The following is a 19,207-nucleotide window of genomic DNA, read 5'->3' on the forward strand; positions in this document are numbered from 1 at the left end:
AAAAAAACCCATCTCAAACAGGAAGTAATTTGAAATTGAATTCGAAAGTGGAAATACTCCGCACTTTACAGGCGACTGATGAGTGCAGCTGTACTCTTCTGTATTAGCATGTCATTAGCAGGATTTCTTGCACTAAAAATAGCCAGGAATAGACAAAGGTAATTGGCTTAGCCTGTAAGGTAATCAGGTTAAGGGCATTGTAACATTTCACATTTCCTTTTAGGCTTTTGGCTGACGATCGTATTTAAAGAGACAGAGTGAGGAATAAGCAGTTTATTGTCATCATGAGGTAGACGCTGTATCTAAAATGGAACTTTGTTTTTTGTGCTTGGATTTTATTTTTAAATATTCAGCGATGTGAAACTCTGAGCACTCGGTTGTTGTTGCTGCTGGTGCAACCCAGAGGACTTGATTTATCCTCCGGTGATATCTCATGGTAGCAACGTGACAGATCTCCTTCCCTCAGGATGCTCTCAAAAAAATCTAAAGTTTGTAAAGTAAGTGTGTTTGGACAAAAATATCTCCCTTTAAAAAAAAATTAAATTAAAATACTGCACAGAGTTGGGATTCATTGTAAACTACTACTTGGCCAGATTAAAGAGGCAGACTACCTGCTAAGTAACTGATATAGGACTCATTTAGGGATTATCACTAACATTAACTCTCACACACTTTGTTGAGGCTAATAGGTTCTGTGACCGTGTTAATTTTGAGGCTTATGGCTTTTCTAAAGCCGAAATAACCGCTGCTCACCAGGAGTCTGCCAGCTCCTCAGCAGGAGGCAGATCTGAACACCAAATGCACCGCTGAGTCTTCTCACTCCATCACCAGCTTAGTCTGCTTTCGACCAGGTGTTCTAGGAAGAGTTTCCCACTTTCTCTTCACATGAACAAACTCGGCAGAATTAGAACGGCACTGAGTATTTATACCAACAATGATAATCCATAATCCTCAAATGTTAAAGCGCCATTCTATTAAGTGTATTTTGGTTCTTTTCATATTCTTTCTGTGTTTTATTTTAAACTGTGATGTTCAAGACACGCCGAGTTACTCATTGACTTTGACCGTAGTTATTCGCGCCTGCTAAACGAAGAGGATTCACGTATTCACAAACTTGTAGACATTTATGGTCTGTGATGAATCCTAACGTCTTTGGGGATGCCTTGACTTTTTAAGTGCCACCAGAAGGTTCACATTTGTTGCTTTGATTTTAATTTATAGACGAGCACCTGAGGACAACTTAATCATTAGTAAAACTGATCAATTTACTTCCAGGAACAGCCGCCGGTGAGGATTCCTGGACCGGCTGCACAATGATTCTCTTGTATTGACGGAGTCTGAAAGCTATGGTTTGATCCAACGTGTCAACGATCTATGTGCTACATCTGCTCCACCACTTTTATCGACTTTAAAACTGTGGACTCATAAGTAAGAAGGTGTAAAGATGGAGGACACTTTCAGACTGTCTGCAGACACCGAATCAACTTCATGTGACCTCTGACCTGGCTGTGATCAAGCATTCAACAAGATCTGTAAATGGCTATGAGTAAATACAAGAAGCATATTAAGAGATTGGTTATGACGACAACAGATGTTGTCTTTTTAGGGTTTCAAGCATTCTCTCGTGTTTTTGCTTTCTACATGAACATACTAATGATGTCACTATAACTTAGTGATTCCCAAACACAGATACTTGTAGCTCAGGGGACGCTTTACAGTTACACCTGGGGGGGATGTAGAGCAGTGTAACTAACCTACAAATTAATTAAAGATGTATACACATTTAGAGTCAGTTGTAACGCTCGAACGATAAAGTTAAGCTAAAAGCATAAATGTAATGGCTAAATGTTTGTAATACAAAGCTTAAAGTATTACATTTCAAATGATTGAAAACTTCTCTAAATGTGCGTTTGTTCAGTGCCTTTGATTTGTCTGCAGCATCTTCTGAGTCGGAGGGCTGTGCACGCACAAAAGGCATCTATATTTAACTGGATTTATTTTCTGTTTGTCCTATAAATGACGACTGAGAGCGGTTTTAAATTCAAGAAGTAAAACCTGAAAATACCTAAGATGCCCAAACATCTGCAGCTGGAATCTGGTCCGACAGGAAAGAGTCAAAGAAGCTTAAAGAATGATGGAAAATGTAAACAAAACATGGAGTACAGCTTTTATCTATCAATGCCAGTGGAATAATTCTGTCTCTCACACACACACACACACACACACACACACACACACACACACACACACACACACACACACACACACACACACACACACTTTGCCTTTGGGAGGGCTGATGTTAATCACACCTCCGGGATTCAGAATTTTTGGAAGCTCTCACAGAAAAGCTCCGGTCTGGCGCAACTCATGCATGTGGTGCAATGTGGCGAGCCAGCTGATCACCTCTGTGTGTGCTTGTATGTGTGCGTGTGTTATTAAAGTATAAAGTGCTTATTCTTGCTCGGTCAGACACAGAGCCGCCGTTATGAAGTGAGCAACTGTGTTATTTATTCTCTAACCCTTTAAGAAGATTGGTGTCGTTTGGGCCGAGTGCGTCCCCGTTTCTATTGTGTGTGTGCGAGAGCTATGTGTGCATAAGGCACGTGGAGTTTGCATTTTGTCATCTGCTGTAGGCTATTTCTGCGTCCACGTGAGGGATACGAGCACTGTGAGCGGGGCGGGCGAGGGACATAAGAATAAATGGTGGGAAACGAGAGACACGGCAGGAAGAAATAAAAAAAAGAAACGAGGATGTCAGAAAGTGGGGAAAGAAAAAAGGAGGTGGAGAAAGAGAAGTGACGGAGGGTAAAAAAAAAAAAAAAAAGCAATTAGCAGCTAAAGAGAAGAGACAAGAGGTGGAGAAACTAGAGTGACATATTGACAGGAAGGAGAAAAGAAAAGAGGGAGAGAGTTGGCTGAGGAAGAGGAGGAGAAGAGAAAGGCTGCTCATGCTCCAGTTGGGGTGAAGTCATGCGAGCGGCGCTGCAGCTTTCTCTTCAGGCTGAGCTGCTTCAAGCCTGGACGTAACGAACTGTCTTTAATAGCATCACCTGCCACCTCACACACACACACACACACACACACACACACACACACACACACACACTGTGGCAGGCAGACACAGATGTTTACTTGTATAAATCTAGCTCGCTTTCCTGATGACTTTTGACGGGAAATTTAAGACGTAGAAAATACGTGTGTGTAAATACTTCTTCACGGTGTTTGAATTACAAAACAAAGTGGAGGTTTTCACAGTGAGTGCGTCTCGGCTTGGATGGGTGCTCAAGCTAAAAATTGCAAGCAAGATTTGAACAAGTGAAGTTCGAGGAACTTCGGGTACTTTCACAAACAAAAGGTGATATTGAGGCAATCATAGACATTTTAGAGGCTTCTCTTTTTTCTTTTGATGAAGTGTTGATAATAATTGGGAGAAATTCAGGTTTCCCAGAGAACAGTTTTTTGTGGTTTGGCTTAGTTTGAGGTTCTTGGACAAGATTAGATGAGGAAATACACAAATCTACTAGAGAAACAGACTTCAGTGTAGGTACAGATTAAGAACTTTAAATCACATGCTATTGTCTACTTGCACAATTTCTGTAATTCCAGGACTCTAATGCCAACCGAGTAACAAGTGGGATTATATTGTAATTGTGGTTCCACTTTTTGTCCATTTTAACAAACTGACAGTCTAATACTGAAAACGGTGACCTGTGATTAACATTATCTCCATCTATATATCACTATTTTCAGAAAAAGCACTCAAAGTACAGTGTGAAAAGACAAAAACTTTAAAAGTGTGAATTTCAGCCTGAATTCTCCAGAATGTAAAACATTTTGATGGCTTCCTGAATGCAGCTTTCCTTGTTTGCACGGTCACATACAAACAAGCCCAGTGTGAGATTTTATTTATGTTGTCAAATAAACAATCAACAAACACTTTCTTCAACATGAAATAAGGGAAAAACACTGAAGATTTTGGGCTTACTGTACTAGCAAAAGAGGTTTCTTTTTTTCGAATATAGATTCAGACTTTGCTCTTTAAGCTTGCAGCTCAAAACTTTTTGGAAATCATCACACAGTTGGAGCATTTGAAATCGTAAAGAAAATAATTGTTGACAGGCAGATAGACCAACCTGTGTAGTTGTTGGTGACGCTCTGAGTCTGCGCCTCTGTCCGTGCTTCCGTCCGTGCTTCCGTCGCTACCTCTGTCGGTGTCTGCGCTTCAGTCTGCAGGTCCGGCTGCAGCTGGATGGGCGAGCCGGTCCAGTCCTCCGGCAGCGACGGGGCAGCGGTGCTCTGCGAGTCCTCGGGGCTCAGCGTGGAGCTTCCGGCCAGGACCAGAGCGCAGAGCAGGGCGCACAGCAGCATCCGGAGGTGGCTGCCGGCACCTCCACTTATATGTCCCACTTTCACAAACATGGAGGTCAAGTAAAATGAGGAAGAGCTCAGTGAGAGGAAGAGGAAAGCAACTCACAGCCTCATTGTGAGGCTCAGTGGGAGCAAGAAAGATCCTTCAGGGGGGAAGTTTGCTGCTTTCTTCTTTTCCTCAGTCTTCGTCCTCTCTTCTTCCTCTCTTTTCTTCTTGTCTAAACTCTTCTTGTCCTCACTCCTCCCTCCGTGAGGAGTGAAACCCCTCCTCTGTGTTTCTGCTCATGCTGCATGGAGATATGACAAAAACAGAAGGGCTGTGATAAGGTGTGTGTTCATGTATGTGTGTGTGCATGTATTGTAGCTCCAGCTGTAATCTGCTCTCTGCTCACTTGCTGTTGTTTCCTCTCCAGCCTCCTCTTCCTCTCTGTCCCTCTGCTCGCTCACTCCTGCTCCCCCTGCTCTCTCTCTTTCTCTCTCTCTCTCTCTCTCTCTGATCTCCAGCTGGGCTGACTGAGCTCTTGCATAACAGTAACTCATTTGCTGAGCTGTGCTGAGCTGTAACTCATGCAGCCTTAAGTCCTGATATTCCTGGTGGCTGCTCTTTCCCTCTCCGCCCCTCTCACCCTGTTTCCCGCTCTTGCAGGCTGAGTGTACGGACTGCTAAATGTACAGTTTTACAGGAAACCATTAAGACTGATAAATATTGGCCGCTGGATCACAGACACCTCCGAGGTCACGAGCTGGGGATGTTGACTGTACATCCTCGGTTTGAAAGAGGTTTACAAGCTTGTAGTTGCTCAAACAGGACATCCTTAAACATAGTTTAATAGCTCAAACTGTCAGACTAAACATATCCATACTACTTCAAATTTCAATCAGCTGCAGAAGGTTAGATGAACCTCTCCATAAACCAATCAAAACTAAAACTGTAAAGTAAACGATGAGATTGAATTCTTCCTAGCTGTGACTTTTCTGTGCATGCCCTCCATCTTTGCGTAAATATGTAGGGATGTATGTTTTTCCCTCTAATTAAAAAACAAATGGTGGCGTCGAAGCCAAACTGGAGCACAGCCGAGTGGTCCAAACATAAAAAAACAGAGCATTACCTAGACGATGGGAAATTAAAAGAGAACGAGGCGTTCAAAGAAATTGCTCTAAAAAATGAAAGCTGGGATGGACTGAAGGATGACCAAGCTAAAAACTGCTGGAAAACTTTGAAGAGCACCTGTTACAAGGATAAATAAACAGTTGGGAACCACCAACTTCTGATTTATGAAAAAACATTGTGGACGACCACTCACTGACCACAGCATGGATGTTGGTTTTGAGGAAGAACCATGTGATGTATTCATTACTTATGCACATACAGCTGTTCCAGTTAAATGCTTCGGTGCATAGGAACATCCGACCGTATCAGATCTCATCTCATGTAGAGTTGTTAACCTGAAATCTCTACTCGGTAGGATTAGGATTTACTTTACATAGTATGTCTGACATCTCAGATCAAAATTAACAGCATGTCTACAGAGGAGACACTTGCAGACCCGTTTTTCATTCGTCCATCTCATACATGACTGATATACACTCCTACAGCCAGGCCAACTGAAACATGAACTGTTTGATGCTTTTTTTCTTCTGTTTTATTCAGAAACTGTCTTCCCATAAAAACTAGAATTGCGGCCTCTCGGTTGGTTGCATGACTCCACCAAAAAGTCAAGTTGCAGTTTACATCCATATCTGTCCAGACTCACATAATATAAGTAGTGAAGACTTTGAAGAAAAAAAATGACTGACAGTAGAAAATGATTCAAATATGGATGTTGCTGCAAAGAAGCTACTACGTGGATGCTTTATACACGTATTCAACCTGACAGCACAGAAGAGCTATACAATCAGCACAGTTTCAAATTGGACACCCAAAATTATTGTCACCAATTCAGTATCTGACCAAATGTGAAATATGTTCAGAATCTCTTCTTCTGTTCCTGAGTTATGATGTTGAATAATGACCAGAGAAGTGTTTTTGCAGAATATCTTGATGTCATAGTGAAGTTGATCTTTGGGACATAAAATGTCATCACTTATGTTATCCAAATCCACTTCTTAAAACCCATTTTTATTGAATTGCTTTTAAGTGATGTCGTCCTTTTATGTCCTTTTATGCAGTTCTTTTGTTCCCCTGTTTTTGTTTGTTTATTTTATTCATTTATTTATTTGTTTGTTTTCTATTCAATTTGCTCATTTTGGTTATTTGTTTGGTTTTGTTGTATTCATTACCTTCATGGTTTGGTCTTTTTTGCCTCCTGTTTTCTTAAATGTTTACCGGTATTGACGTTATGTTTGACTATGCTTTGCTTCTCTGTCGAGCACTTTGTAAACTCTGTTTTAAAGGTGCTGTATAAATAAAGTTATTATTATTATTATTTGTGTGAAACCCTTTCATTCTGTTTGTTCTCCGTCAACTCCTCCGCCCACTAGAGGTCCTCGGTCTCTCTTCCTGCCCCGTCTCCTGCTTGCCACGCTCACCTCACCTGCACCAGTTCTCCAATCTGTCTCACTGGCAGACACTCTGCAATTAACCCACACAGTGTATTTGCCTCCGGTCTGTCACTAGATGCCGATTCATTCAGTCCTTGCCAAGAGTCTTTGTCACACGTTGTTTCTTGGCCCTTTTACCTCAGTTTTTTTTTTTTTTTTTACCAGTTTTTAGTCAGCTTCGGTCCTTGAATGTACTTTGGACTGTATTTTTCCCATTGCATTGCGTCCACCTGCCTGTAGCCCTGTGTTTTCAACAAATCACTGTAAGTAAAGTTTTATGTTTGATTCGCACGTTGTGTTTACGGGTCCTCCGTCCTCTCATAAACTTTGGCAGCAATAAAAAGGACTGAAATGATAAAGACAATGTGAGAGGGTTCTTTAATAATGATGAGCCTACAAAGAATGATCAGATTCAGCAGGTCTGATGAGCTTTTGGGGATTTAAAGCGAGTTTCAGCCCCTGGTTTCATCATGTCATTCACGCACAAATATAAATTGAGCTTTAAGAGAGCTATTATTTGACAGAAGAAATAGCCATCTAATGGTTGGTTGGCTGATGCTGGAATTATACTGTCCAAAGACGCATGTAAACATCTCTGCGGACCGATGTAGAGAGGGGTGTTATAGGCAGATGGCAGAGTGCCCACCAATCAAATCTTGTTGTGTGTGTCAGTCAACACGTCAAGTTAGATGATTTGACTCCTATCAGGAAAAGGGTGAAAAGGCATCATAGAATTGTCTTTAAAATATCTAAAACATCTACCCTCCCACGTGCTGGCAGCTTCACAAACCTAGCCAAACTACAAATGTTGCTGTGATTATTGAGTTCTGGGAACGGAGCCCAGCATCCAGCTGTAGGTTCATCTGCAGCTCTAGATTACAAAGACAGCCTGGAGCAAAATCCTCAGGGCAGGTGAATGTTTGGTCACCAGCTCAGTATAGTTTCCTGGTTCCTAACTTCTCTTCAGTGACTGTGTTCGAGCATGAAGCTGTGACGAGAAGACCTTTGTGGGGCAAGAAGGTCAGAGTTCTGTGTTTTTGGTGACGCGGTGCACAAAGCTTTTCCCGAGAAAGGCGGTAAATCCTCAGCGTAAAGAGGAGTTTGTCTGGCGCTTAATACATTTATCACCACTGTTTTTGAATATTTAGTCTTTTTTTCACTGCATCCATGTGAATAAAAACATGACTTCAGTACCTGCCTGGCTTCTCCTGCGTCACTGAGTGTGTGCACCACCTCCCTTTTTCCTTTTAGCTGTATCTGTGTGTGCATGTGCTCAAATCCTCATGTGGGACCGTGTGTGTCACAGGTGGACGCTCAGGTGTAATGTGATGATCCCGATTGCCCTTGTTGATGCCTCTCTCGCCAGAAAGTCCATGTAAAGATGTGAATAATTGATGTATCTGGGACCAAAAATAGGAGAGAGAAGGAGAGAGAAAAGAAGAAAAGAAGAGAGGTAGAGTCAGAGAGCATGAGAGCAGCGGACAGAGCGAGCGATGACATGAGGACGGGACGAAATCAGAGAGAGAGAGAGAAAGAAAGAAAGACAGGGAGAGATTGGATAAGAAAGACAGATGAAGTGAGATCCAACGCTTTTAGCCTGAGAAAACTGCCATCTATCAAATGTTCGACCAGTAAATGGGGACGCGGTGAGCTCTGCCGCCACGAACTACATTATTTACAGCCACAGCTTTGCCAAAGTGGACACAGGGAAGGCTTCAAAGAACTCATCCAAGTTTTTCTTTTGGGCCATCAAATTAAAGCTGAACTATGCAAGATTTATATGGCAAAAATACACCCATCCTATCAGTGTAGATCAGAGCATGGGGCTGGAAGGTGGCTTCAGGTGTCAGGATGATGCTGGGAAAGGCTCTTAATGTGAAAATACAATACAGTGATGAGGTTGTGTTATTTCCACATAAAATCTCGGCTTAATTCCAAATCATGATGAAAACGAACAGTTGCGTGATATCTGTGATAATTCAAAATGTAAACATTAACTTTAAAGCTGCACTAATAAATATTGTATGGGTAGGTGCCTCGCAGCAAAGAACACGCTGAGCTCAGACTGCAGTTTCCTGCAGCTCCATGAGCTTCTTGATCTCGTTGTGGTCTTTGGACACATTTCTCCACTGTCATCAGCCTCATCTCCAGGCGTGATTCAACTTAGATGAACCCTCTGTACTTTGACTGCTCAGCACCGAAAACAGAAAAAGTTATCGACTCACTTTGTGAAATTTCTGAGGTCAAAAATGTTACGCAGCATATTTTCTCTGACAGGAATTGTTCAGCCTTATCTTCACCTCACCGTGCCAGACTCCACTTGGTGGCACGATTGCAAGCGGGAAGGTGAGCCCATTAAAATGGCAAAATCCCAGAAAAAACACAAAGAACCAAGCAGGTCTGCCTCAGTGCATGATTCCAATCTTTGTAAAAACTTTCCATTGTCTGTGTAGTTTGTTAGCTCAGAAGTTTATTTATTGATTTATGAAGTTATTTCTCACTGTGACAGGTTTTTTTTTTTAAACAGTAACTCAGATAGTGGAGGTGGAGGTTGAATGTCGACTGAAATAGTCGGTCACCGGCTGTTATATTGCAACTTTCTACATCTGATGAGTCAGACTAGAGCCACTCGGTCACTGTGGTTCTAGCTGTTAGCTGAATCCCTCTCCATTTTCTTATGATATGCTAAGCTATTAACTTCGAATAAAACATTTCCAAACTATTTATTTGATTGTAGAGATTCCTATGAATCTGTGTTGTAGCATGACTTCATTCTGTTTGTACTCAGCTTGCGGACGTTTTCATTTTCATTCATTTTTTCTATAAAAAAAAAAGATTTAATGTTTCATGAAAACGCTAATTTGATATTCACTGCTCTGACAGCAAACATGCATTTACAATGTAAAAACCGTAATGCTCATGATGGCGTTCTTTATCGTTATGACGGTGATGCGGCCAAATGAGGCACAGCTCAGCATTATGGTACATACAGATGACTGTATGTTGGCAGGAAGACATTCTATAACGTGATAAGACTATTGTTGAGTCGATTTCCAAACGTCTAGTAATATCTGCAATAATTCAACTTCCACAGACTGACTGACTGGAAACGCAAGCCCAGTTTGATCAGATCATTTGATAATATATCGTGTCCTTAATATGCTTCTTGCTTCATTTTTTAACATCAATAAATCATATCAACATTAAATATGAAACAAACTATATGTATAGTGCAAACAAATCGGTACTGTGTAGACTATCTGCCTCTACTTAGCATTTCACACCGTGAGAGGTTGGATGTGGATGGAAATTTACTGTATTAGTCTCTTTAGCACAAAAAATGATAGAAGAAGAAGACACAAGAAGAGAACTGAGGGTCATCTGGGCAAAACAGTCAGGCAGACATGGGATGCAAGAGGCGTTGGCAGATGTTCATGATGTTTATAAAACAGCAGTGTTTACTGACAGGCCCGTGTTAATGTGGTCTTCCAATAGCTAGAGTGTATTGCATTTGTGAGTTGGATTACTGGGATTAAGGAAGCAGACGGGCAGATATTCCCTCTAACTCTTCATTGGAGGGTGAAAATGAAGCTTTTCTTATCGTTTGTCTGACAAATGAGTCTCTCCAAGAAAATAGTCAGCATGGGAGACATGATGACAAAGTTTGAGATGCTGGATCTGATAGTTGAACCAGTTATTGAGACACTGTAAAACAGAAATAACTAATTGATGATTATTTCATGATTGATTCATCTGTTGATTCTTTTTTCGAAATCAGTTGTTTTGTTTTTAAAATGTCAGAAAATGGTGAAAAATGAGTGTTTCCGTAAACTGAAAGTTCAGCCTGAAATGTCTTGTTTTGTCCAAACCAGAAGTCCCAAGTCAAAACATACTCAGTTTATTATCAAGGAGGACTAAAGGAACAACAAAATGTATAAATCTAAAAAGCTGGATTCAAAGAATTCGAGCATTTAATTTAATTAAATTATTAAAATTGTCGACAATTGATTTTCTGTTAATCAACTAATTGGTTAATGGAATTGTTTGAGCGCTACTCTTTTCATATTCCAGTAGATTTAGAGAAACATCATCATACGCTTTGAGTCATTTTTCTGACCAATTTCTTAATAAACTGTAAATCCAGCAATTGCACCTTTTCTAGTTCGATTTTGGTCTTCACCAACTCCAGAGAGACATAAATGTCTCTTTAGCTGCAAAATGTTTTGCTATGTTTAATAAGTAGTCACCAACGCTTTGTGTCGGCTGTTTGGTGGCGAGAAGGTAACTCGCATAAGTCTATCAGTGGATATTTGCTGAAAACAACATGAGTGAGTGAACAGTCCAGTCACCCGCCAAAGCTTGTAATGTACCCGTCCATCCACCAGAGGGTACCGTGTATGTGACATGTTTTGCATCATCTAAGCGTGACAAACATACGCATGCATAAGTGCTGAAGAGGAGGATATGTGAGAGGTCATTTGACAAAGTATAACAAATACCAAGAAGAGAGGTGTTTTAGGAGTGGTTCGAACTCCCCCGGGAGACCAGGATTAGAGTCTGCGTGAAAGCAACATTCATATCTTCAATGGAATCTTTTCCTAACTCGAGTCAAATAGTTTTTATGCCAAACTGTAACCACATGGTTTTGTTTTCCTAAGCCTAACCATGTGGTTTTTCAGTCCCAGGCAAGGCAAAAATGTGACACTGACGCAGTATGTTGCAGTGGCCTCACGTATCACAGTCTTTGATGTGATTCTAGGTTGGAATGAAAACAGTAAAACCAGAAAACCCAAACAAGGAGCTAAAAGTCAGCAAAACACAGAGAGGAACTGCAGAATCCTGCGATAACTCTCTTTGGGTTTATCACTACGAGAGATCTTTATCATTATAAAAATTCAATTTGGGACAGCTTTATAGAAGTGGCCTCAAAAATAGGCTAAGGCGACATCCTGGCTTTAAAATGTACATATTCCTCGCTGTGGCTGCTTTTGCTCATAAACTACAATTTCAGCAGCAGCTTTCACAGTTTGAGGACGATACAAAGGAAATTAAGTTCTTTTCCTTTATGAAGAAACTCTGCATAACCTGGAGAACAATTAGTAACTAACTTTGGATCCTGCAGTGCCCATGAACACTCAAATCTCTTTCCGTTGTGATGTCTGGGAAAGCATGGAGCTTCACTGACGGTGCTCTTAGCTTATCAGCTCCACGTTGAAATCACAGGCTCGTTCTGTTTTGACGAATAAAAAGGCTGCGTACATGTACGGTGTGGTTAGTATGAGGAATATGAAACATTAGAAGCTGTCTGTCTGTGTCCGTCACTATCAGCCTAATCCCTAATGCGACATCTTAGAGCACATTAAATGTCGTTATGTAACATAAAAACACAGCACACCGACACACACACATGCTGCACACAGACGTTTGCTCTTATTCCCGCGTGTGTGCATCTCGGTGCGCTTTCTACGTCCATTCACGTACTTGCAAACATTGTGCAGTCACATATAGAATCTGCATGTATTTGCGTCGACATTTTCACTTTGAGTTTGTATATTTGTCTTCATTTGTGTTCGTCTGTGGAGCACGTGCAGCCAGAACAGAAGGGCTTCCCCCTAACGAGAGGTGAACAAAGGTCAAGACAGCACTTCCACATCAGGGTTCAGGGTTTCTGTGGCAGCAGCTCAAATGATGAAGTTCTGGAGAAATTCTGGAGAAATCAGCAGATAATGAGGCCACAGTGAGCCAAAGGCAGCCATGATTGGTCCGGAGTTTTTATCAGGATTCATTACAGGCCCCTGGAAATCTCTAATTCTGTTTATTGTACTGATACTTTTATTATATTTTACTAAAAGACTTCAACGTCTGGTGGTCACTGGTCTTGAAAATCCAGCATATGGAAGTAAAGTTCAAGTTAAATGTGGTTTTTTTTTCCTGCGTTTTGACCGCTCCACTGTAAAACCAACAGACGTCTGATCACTGTTGGTGGACCAGTTGGTCTTTTGTACATCATAAAAAAAATTGTGAACATGTGAGTCGCTCTGATAGGCTCCACCCCTAGACCCTATTTTTATATTAACAATGGATCAAAAAGCTAAATATGACTTGGAAAGTGTCTTTCATAGTCCCAGACCCACCCTGAGTTATCACCCACCGTTGCTGCTCCCCTCGGGTCTCAAGAGCATTTCAGCATCTACAAAGTAGAATATTCATGAAAAGGTAAAAAAAAGACTTCAATTACATCGACTTTGATTTTTTTTTTTTTGTAGTATTGAAAAATTCAGGTAGTTTTTTGAACTGATCTATTTCAGTTTAATCAACATGTGTGTTGTGTTGTTCTTTTTAATTTAAATGTCTTAGTTTATCGAATGCTGTTTCAACATGACCAATGTGACCTGTTGTGTGAAGTTTGTCTTAGATTCTTTTCTGATGTGAAAATAATCAGAATCAGTAGTAAAGTGGTACAGACTGAACTCAGTACGAACCTCATTATAGTTTGAATTGTTTTAATTATAACCGAAACAAACAATCAGGACTTAATTTAACAAAAAGTTTCCATCTCTGCAGAGTCTCTGGAAAGTTTTAACTCTCAGGCAAGGCATGCTGGGAAGTCTGTGGAACTTAATTTATTTAGCTGAGTGATCTTATTGTTGTGTTGAGTTTTCAAGACCCATCCAGGTTCCTGTTTTTTTTCGAGCACATCTTCCATGATAATTTCATCTTCCATACTTATCGTTGTCGATGTTTTATTTTGAGTCTCTTGCTCACTTCCAGTTGCTCGTGTCTCTTTCCTCTTTTCCAAACTAAGTCGACTCATTACTTTCACTACATGAGCACTGCACATCCAGTGACTCGACTCTCGCAGCCACAACATCATCACACCAACAGTAAACAACTTTCAGGGTCTTACTGCAGCGCGGTGGGAAACTAGTCTGAAAAATCTTCACTGATTAGACTCATGTTTTTCCTGCTTTAATCAAGTGTTGTTGTTGTGTTTTTCCTTTGAGCTGAGCAGCAGCAGTATCGGGAAGCTTCCCGTTCTGTTTCCTGCTGCGACTCTGACCCCAGAGAAGGGAAGCAGAGTTCAAACATGACAAGAGGGGATTTGAGAGGCAGAGAGAGCAGATCAGGACTGGAAGGCGGCTGGTTCAAATCCCTGAGCCAGCTGGGAATTAATCCCCCACAAGAAAACCATCCCTGGGGTGAAGTGTCCTTCAGCACTTACTGAAGGTTTGTCTTTGAAACACTCATGGCAGACTGTTCGGTGGGAACAAACAGAAGAAAATGATTTAGGGGAAAAAGTACGAGCTGCACTCGTTGATTGACTTGTTGTGAATTGGAGTGCAGCCAAAAAATGCTGCTAATCCATCACTGAGGTATGAGAGATGAGATGAGATGAAGTTATTGATCTCTGTGGGGAAACTGGGCCATCACTGCAACCGAAGAGAGGAGTGTAAGACGGAAAGGACAGAAAAAGATGAAACCAGAGGAGAGAAAAACTTTCAGGCTTTAAAGGGTTCTGCTTCTACTTTAATGGTTCTCTGGTTCCCACACGTGCAGATCCCCCCTCTCAGTTCTCGAGATTGAAACAGAAAACTGCTTGTTAATCTGCGCTCTGAGGATTTAAGTGAAGATCCGAGCTTTGGGTGACTCCCTTCAGCTTTGACGATAATTTCAGAGGCAAGCAGCAGCGTCAGATTAGAAATAAGCAGTCGGACAGAGAAACATGTGAACATGTGCTGACACTCGGAGACACTTGGAGACTTCAGGACCCCCGGAGCTCGTCTGGCCTTACGTTGCATCTACGCTGCGGGAACCTGGCTTCACTCCAAGTCTAGTACAAAAGTGATTAGTTGCTGTCGTTCCAAGAAAGGTCATTCGGAGGGAAGCATCTGATTTACAAAATTTTAAAAAAAGCCTAAAATGTCTTAAACACATAACAATAATAATAAGAACACGAAAAAATAAAACAAATTGAAATAAGATGAAAAATATATCTAGATAAAATCAGTCCTGTGGAGGCAGAAAACTGCTGACTGAGATGGATTTCATTCTCAATGTGAAGTTTGTGTGTGTGCTTTGTGCGTTTTTATGTGATTTCCTAATCTGAGGTCAGAGTTTACTGCAATCTGGCTCAACATTTTCTTTTTACATTTCAGGTCTTTCACTAAGCTGTAATCCAGCTTCCCCTCTTCCATCAGCGACGGGACAAGCAACCACAGAGTGTTAAAAGGCTTAAATAATAATAATAAAAAAAAGCTTACAAATAATAAAAACATGTCTGACCTTCACAAGGAAAAAGACGCAATGAAATCGAATTAAATCACAACAACTGACACTAAAGCTACTATACGGAGGATGAGTGTCTCAGTGGTGTGCAGCTGTAAAACACACAGGACTGAAGGCTCCAACACTCTGGGGAGGTACACAGCACCATCTTGTAGCGGTCACATGCTAATACAGTTTAAGCTCCACTTCATTTCCCCAAGCACCTTTATTCATTGGTACAGTAACTCTTCATCAACATGAATGTAACCACAGTAAACATCGTGCTGGCACAATCAACATGTGATCATCTCTAAATACAACACTTATGTCCTCATGTTGTAAACCATGGTAATGGAGAGTGAGCAAGTTAACTGCGCTAACTTTGGCCGCATATAAATTTAGACCTTGATTAGATTTATCAAAAAGATAGTACAAAATGTACATCCACGGAGACTCAAAGCACAACATGTAGTCAGGACAGTTCTGCTCAGTATGATTCCAGCTAATGATTTAAGGAAAACAAGCTGTGGCTGGTTTTCAGCACCACTGAGGGCCGGACAGCTCCGCGTCAGGCTGAAAGGTTTAGAAGAAGCTTTACATTAAAACATGGCTGTAACAGTCGAGGAAAGACGCACATGTGCAGATGTGAACAACTGCCTGTGACTGAGAGGTGGGAGTGGCTAACATTATAAAAACCCTGGTGGTACCTGGTGGTATCTTTATTAAATAAACTAGCTCTCACCACCTGAGTGTGTATGTTACCTGAGCCAGCATTAGATTACATTGTAGACACACAGTAATGTTAAATGCAGTTGGACTACAGAGGGTTGGACTTAGGCTGAACATAACATGTATAAATATAGATTCAGTGTCTTAATCCATATCTATAACATTTTAGCATGTACAGCTCAACACAGCATGAGTGTGAGTGGCAGGCTGAGTGTAATGTAAGCAGTGAGGGTGCTGAAGGGGAAAGGAGAGCAAAAGGATGTAAAAAAAAAGGTTTTTTTTGATGAGATGGAAAAAAATGTTTACTGTAAAAAGAGAAAAAGCTGATTACTGGTGCAGTGTTAGAGTATGATGTTGTTTTATCCTCTGTGGTGTTACTTAGACTGGTATCTGTCTAAAAACCTTCTCTGCATCTGTCTCTGCTCTATCAGAGGAGGAAGACGTTAGTGGAACAGCAGCAGTACCTCTGTTAATTAGCGAATTCTTAGAGAATACAAGCAAATAAAATAAGAAACAACCACGTTAAAACTTTAGCCTGGTGTGAACCCGACGCAATTTGACTGCGTCAATATATATGAGTCTGGACACCCTCCAGATATAGAGAATAGTTTGCGGTCATTCCTTTCTACTGGGCGTAGACCTCAGGTTAATTTTAACCAATCAGCCTGCGCTGAAACCGGCTGACACTCTGGCACCACTGCAGCTACCGACAGTGTCCACCAAATTGTTTTTTGCTGAGCACAGCGTGTTTTTAAAGTTAGTTTTTAATGAACACCACCGGTGTGACGAGGTGCCGAGTGTTTATTCTGCGCTGAGCAGCACTAAATATATGACTTATTAAATAAGAAAGTTGAGGCTTAAAAGTAGAGAAGGTGTCTACTTCCTGAACCCAAACTGGGTCCATAGGAGTGGAACCTGATCGTTAAAGACTCTGTCTTTTCAAAATAAGTATTTAAAAAGCCTCCAAGATGAAAGGTCGGTCCCCACAATGTAATGACATCTCTGCTCCAAACAAACGGTAGTTGCTGACATTGAGGACAGGTCTTGACCTCCGTATTGATTCTGAGCACCACAGCTATAAACAAATTACACTCGGGCCTTTTTAAAAGCAGAAACGGTAAAGTCACAGGGCGTTAAATCATAACACTGAGCTGTGGGATCCCATTCAGCAGCTTTTAGAACATCACGTCGTAGGATGACACTTATCTTTGTCAAGTCGGAATCTTCAGCCAATCGCAACAACTGCAACGCTGTTGTAGACGACATCACAAGCAATCCAAACAAGAAGCAGTCGCAGCTTTCAATCCAATCAAACCCAGAGGGAGGAGCGGAGAGACAAAGGAGGACCATCCATGATGGAATTACAAACTAGTCCAGCTGAGACTCGGTGAGAGTATTTGTCTGGCAGCTGCCCACAGTGTGGCACACAGGACTCGTTATGGACCACTTACTTACATATATATATACTCCCCAACACACACACACACACACACACACACACACACACACACACACACACACACACACACTCTGAAAAGTCTGCTTGTATGAAGTGTGAAACCATTGACAAAGTTTTACATCCTTTAAGACTAAAAGAGGTTTACAGCGAATTAGCCAACAGTGATTGGGTTATGTAAGCTCAAAGGTCCAATGAAGAGGAAACAAACACACACACACACACACACACACACACGCCAAGAAAGTGAATTGAATTCATGGAGCTCAACTTGACAATTTATACGCAGAAAAGCCAGACTCCCTTAGTGCTAAAAGGTGTTGTGAGAATGATGAGCGCATTCGCTGTGTATTTAAAAAATATTACATCATAAAGTCGTAAATTAAAACTCCCCCCAGCTTCACACATTACAGTAGATTGAGTGGATAATCCTTTGAAATGTCTCCTTGCTTTTAGCAGGCGGCCAGGGGTTGTTGTTCACTGGACGAAAAGCTAAGAATTAATCCTCATTACACAATGGAACAAAACCTGTTTGATTGTTTGGTGAGTTTAAATACAATACGTGTGAATGTTTGTTATGTGACGGCCCTCCACCGACTTTTAAATGTTCTGCTTTCATGTATTACTGCCCCGCAGCCTTTAACTTCACTTTTTAACGCACATTTTAAAGAAACACCTGAGGCCCAGTCTTGTAGAGAATTCACAAGTTAAATATTGTACATTTGCAGTGAAATTTATTGAATTAATCTGTGCTTAAAAAACTGAAAATCATGTTTTTGCCAGCCTCTACGAGCTCGCCTTGCTGCAATGATGTAGATGTGATATCACTGTTGGTTTAGATAAAGGTCATTTTTGCTTAGGAAATCTATATATATACATATATATGTATATATATCCATGTATGTGTTCCACTTCATTTTTGTGAATGGGCATTAACATCTGCTGTAGCATTAAGTTATTAGCACCCACTTAATAATGGAAAAAAAACAACTGCATAACATGAATACATTATATTGAAAACTTATATCATCCAACATATTTCAACTGTGCCTGTAAAATGTTGAGCCTCCAATCAATGCTGTTTTTTAAACAAGCTGACACACAGTTGGACCTAAGTGCTGACTCCAGGCCTGATAGATTAACCTGCTGCTTCTGGTGATAATAAAGAAAAAACATTTTCAGCAAAGATATCAAATTATACCGTTTTATTCGTAAAAACTATTGATTTGGCTTCACTGATTAAACTGTTGAAAAATTGCTATTGTAACAGGAGTCTGGATAATGGAAACCTGACTCCCGTCTGGAAAATCAACTTGTTTGCACCGACTCAGTGAATCCTCAGGAGGGCAGTGTGTTTCAACTCCCATACTGGCCTCTGGCTTCTTCACTTCTGTGAACTTGTTGGTAATATGTTAAGGATTCCCTGTTGTTTAAGGATTACACAATTTAAAACTATAAATAAATAAGTTATATCACATTAAGGGTAGTGCACCCCTAGTGGGTGAAACAGTTTATAAGCAGCAACACTGCATTATCTAACACTGATGAATAATTTGTCTCTTTATTTGTCTTGTATAAAGTTTTTTTTTATTTTTATTTTTTTTTATATATAATTTATGTCCTGCAGGAATCCGATTTGTCTAGCACCCCAAATTTTCTAATATTATTTGAGCAAACCTCTCAGAATTTCTCTTATTATATTTCTGTACAGAGACCATGCACACGCACACACCCACGCCCCTGTGCAAACTTTTTCTCCCACCCTCATTGGTGGAGTCACGGCAAGCGAGGGTGGGGGCAAAGCCGTGATTAATTAGCATACCTATCCAGCCCAATAAATGCGCC

General features: G+C 40.9%; 1 protein-coding gene across 4 annotated transcripts in view; it reads right to left on the minus strand.

Annotated features, from left to right (window-relative positions):
- LOC138202507 (sushi domain-containing protein 3) overlaps window positions 1-19,207 on the minus strand; it is a 31,314-nt gene that overhangs the window by 11,883 nt on the left and 224 nt on the right. For 2 of the 4 annotated variants that reach the window (XM_069156545.1, XM_069156546.1), the window contains exon 2: window positions 4,137-4,658. In XM_069156545.1, coding sequence (XP_069012646.1) covers window positions 4,137-4,422 — 286 coding nt within the window. In that variant the 5' untranslated portion in view covers window positions 4,423-4,658. Of the gene's footprint in view, window positions 1-4,136; window positions 4,659-4,763; window positions 8,071-8,106; window positions 19,199-19,207 lie in introns of those variants that run through there. The other 2 variants (XM_069156547.1, XM_069156548.1) reach the window with 2 other exon arrangements.

Source organism: Embiotoca jacksoni, unplaced genomic scaffold, assembly GCF_022577435.1.
Source record: "Embiotoca jacksoni isolate LCO1_2020_lvr unplaced genomic scaffold, fEmbJac1.0.p SCAF_21, whole genome shotgun sequence".
Lineage (NCBI taxonomy): Eukaryota > Metazoa > Chordata > Actinopteri > Embiotocidae > Embiotoca > Embiotoca jacksoni.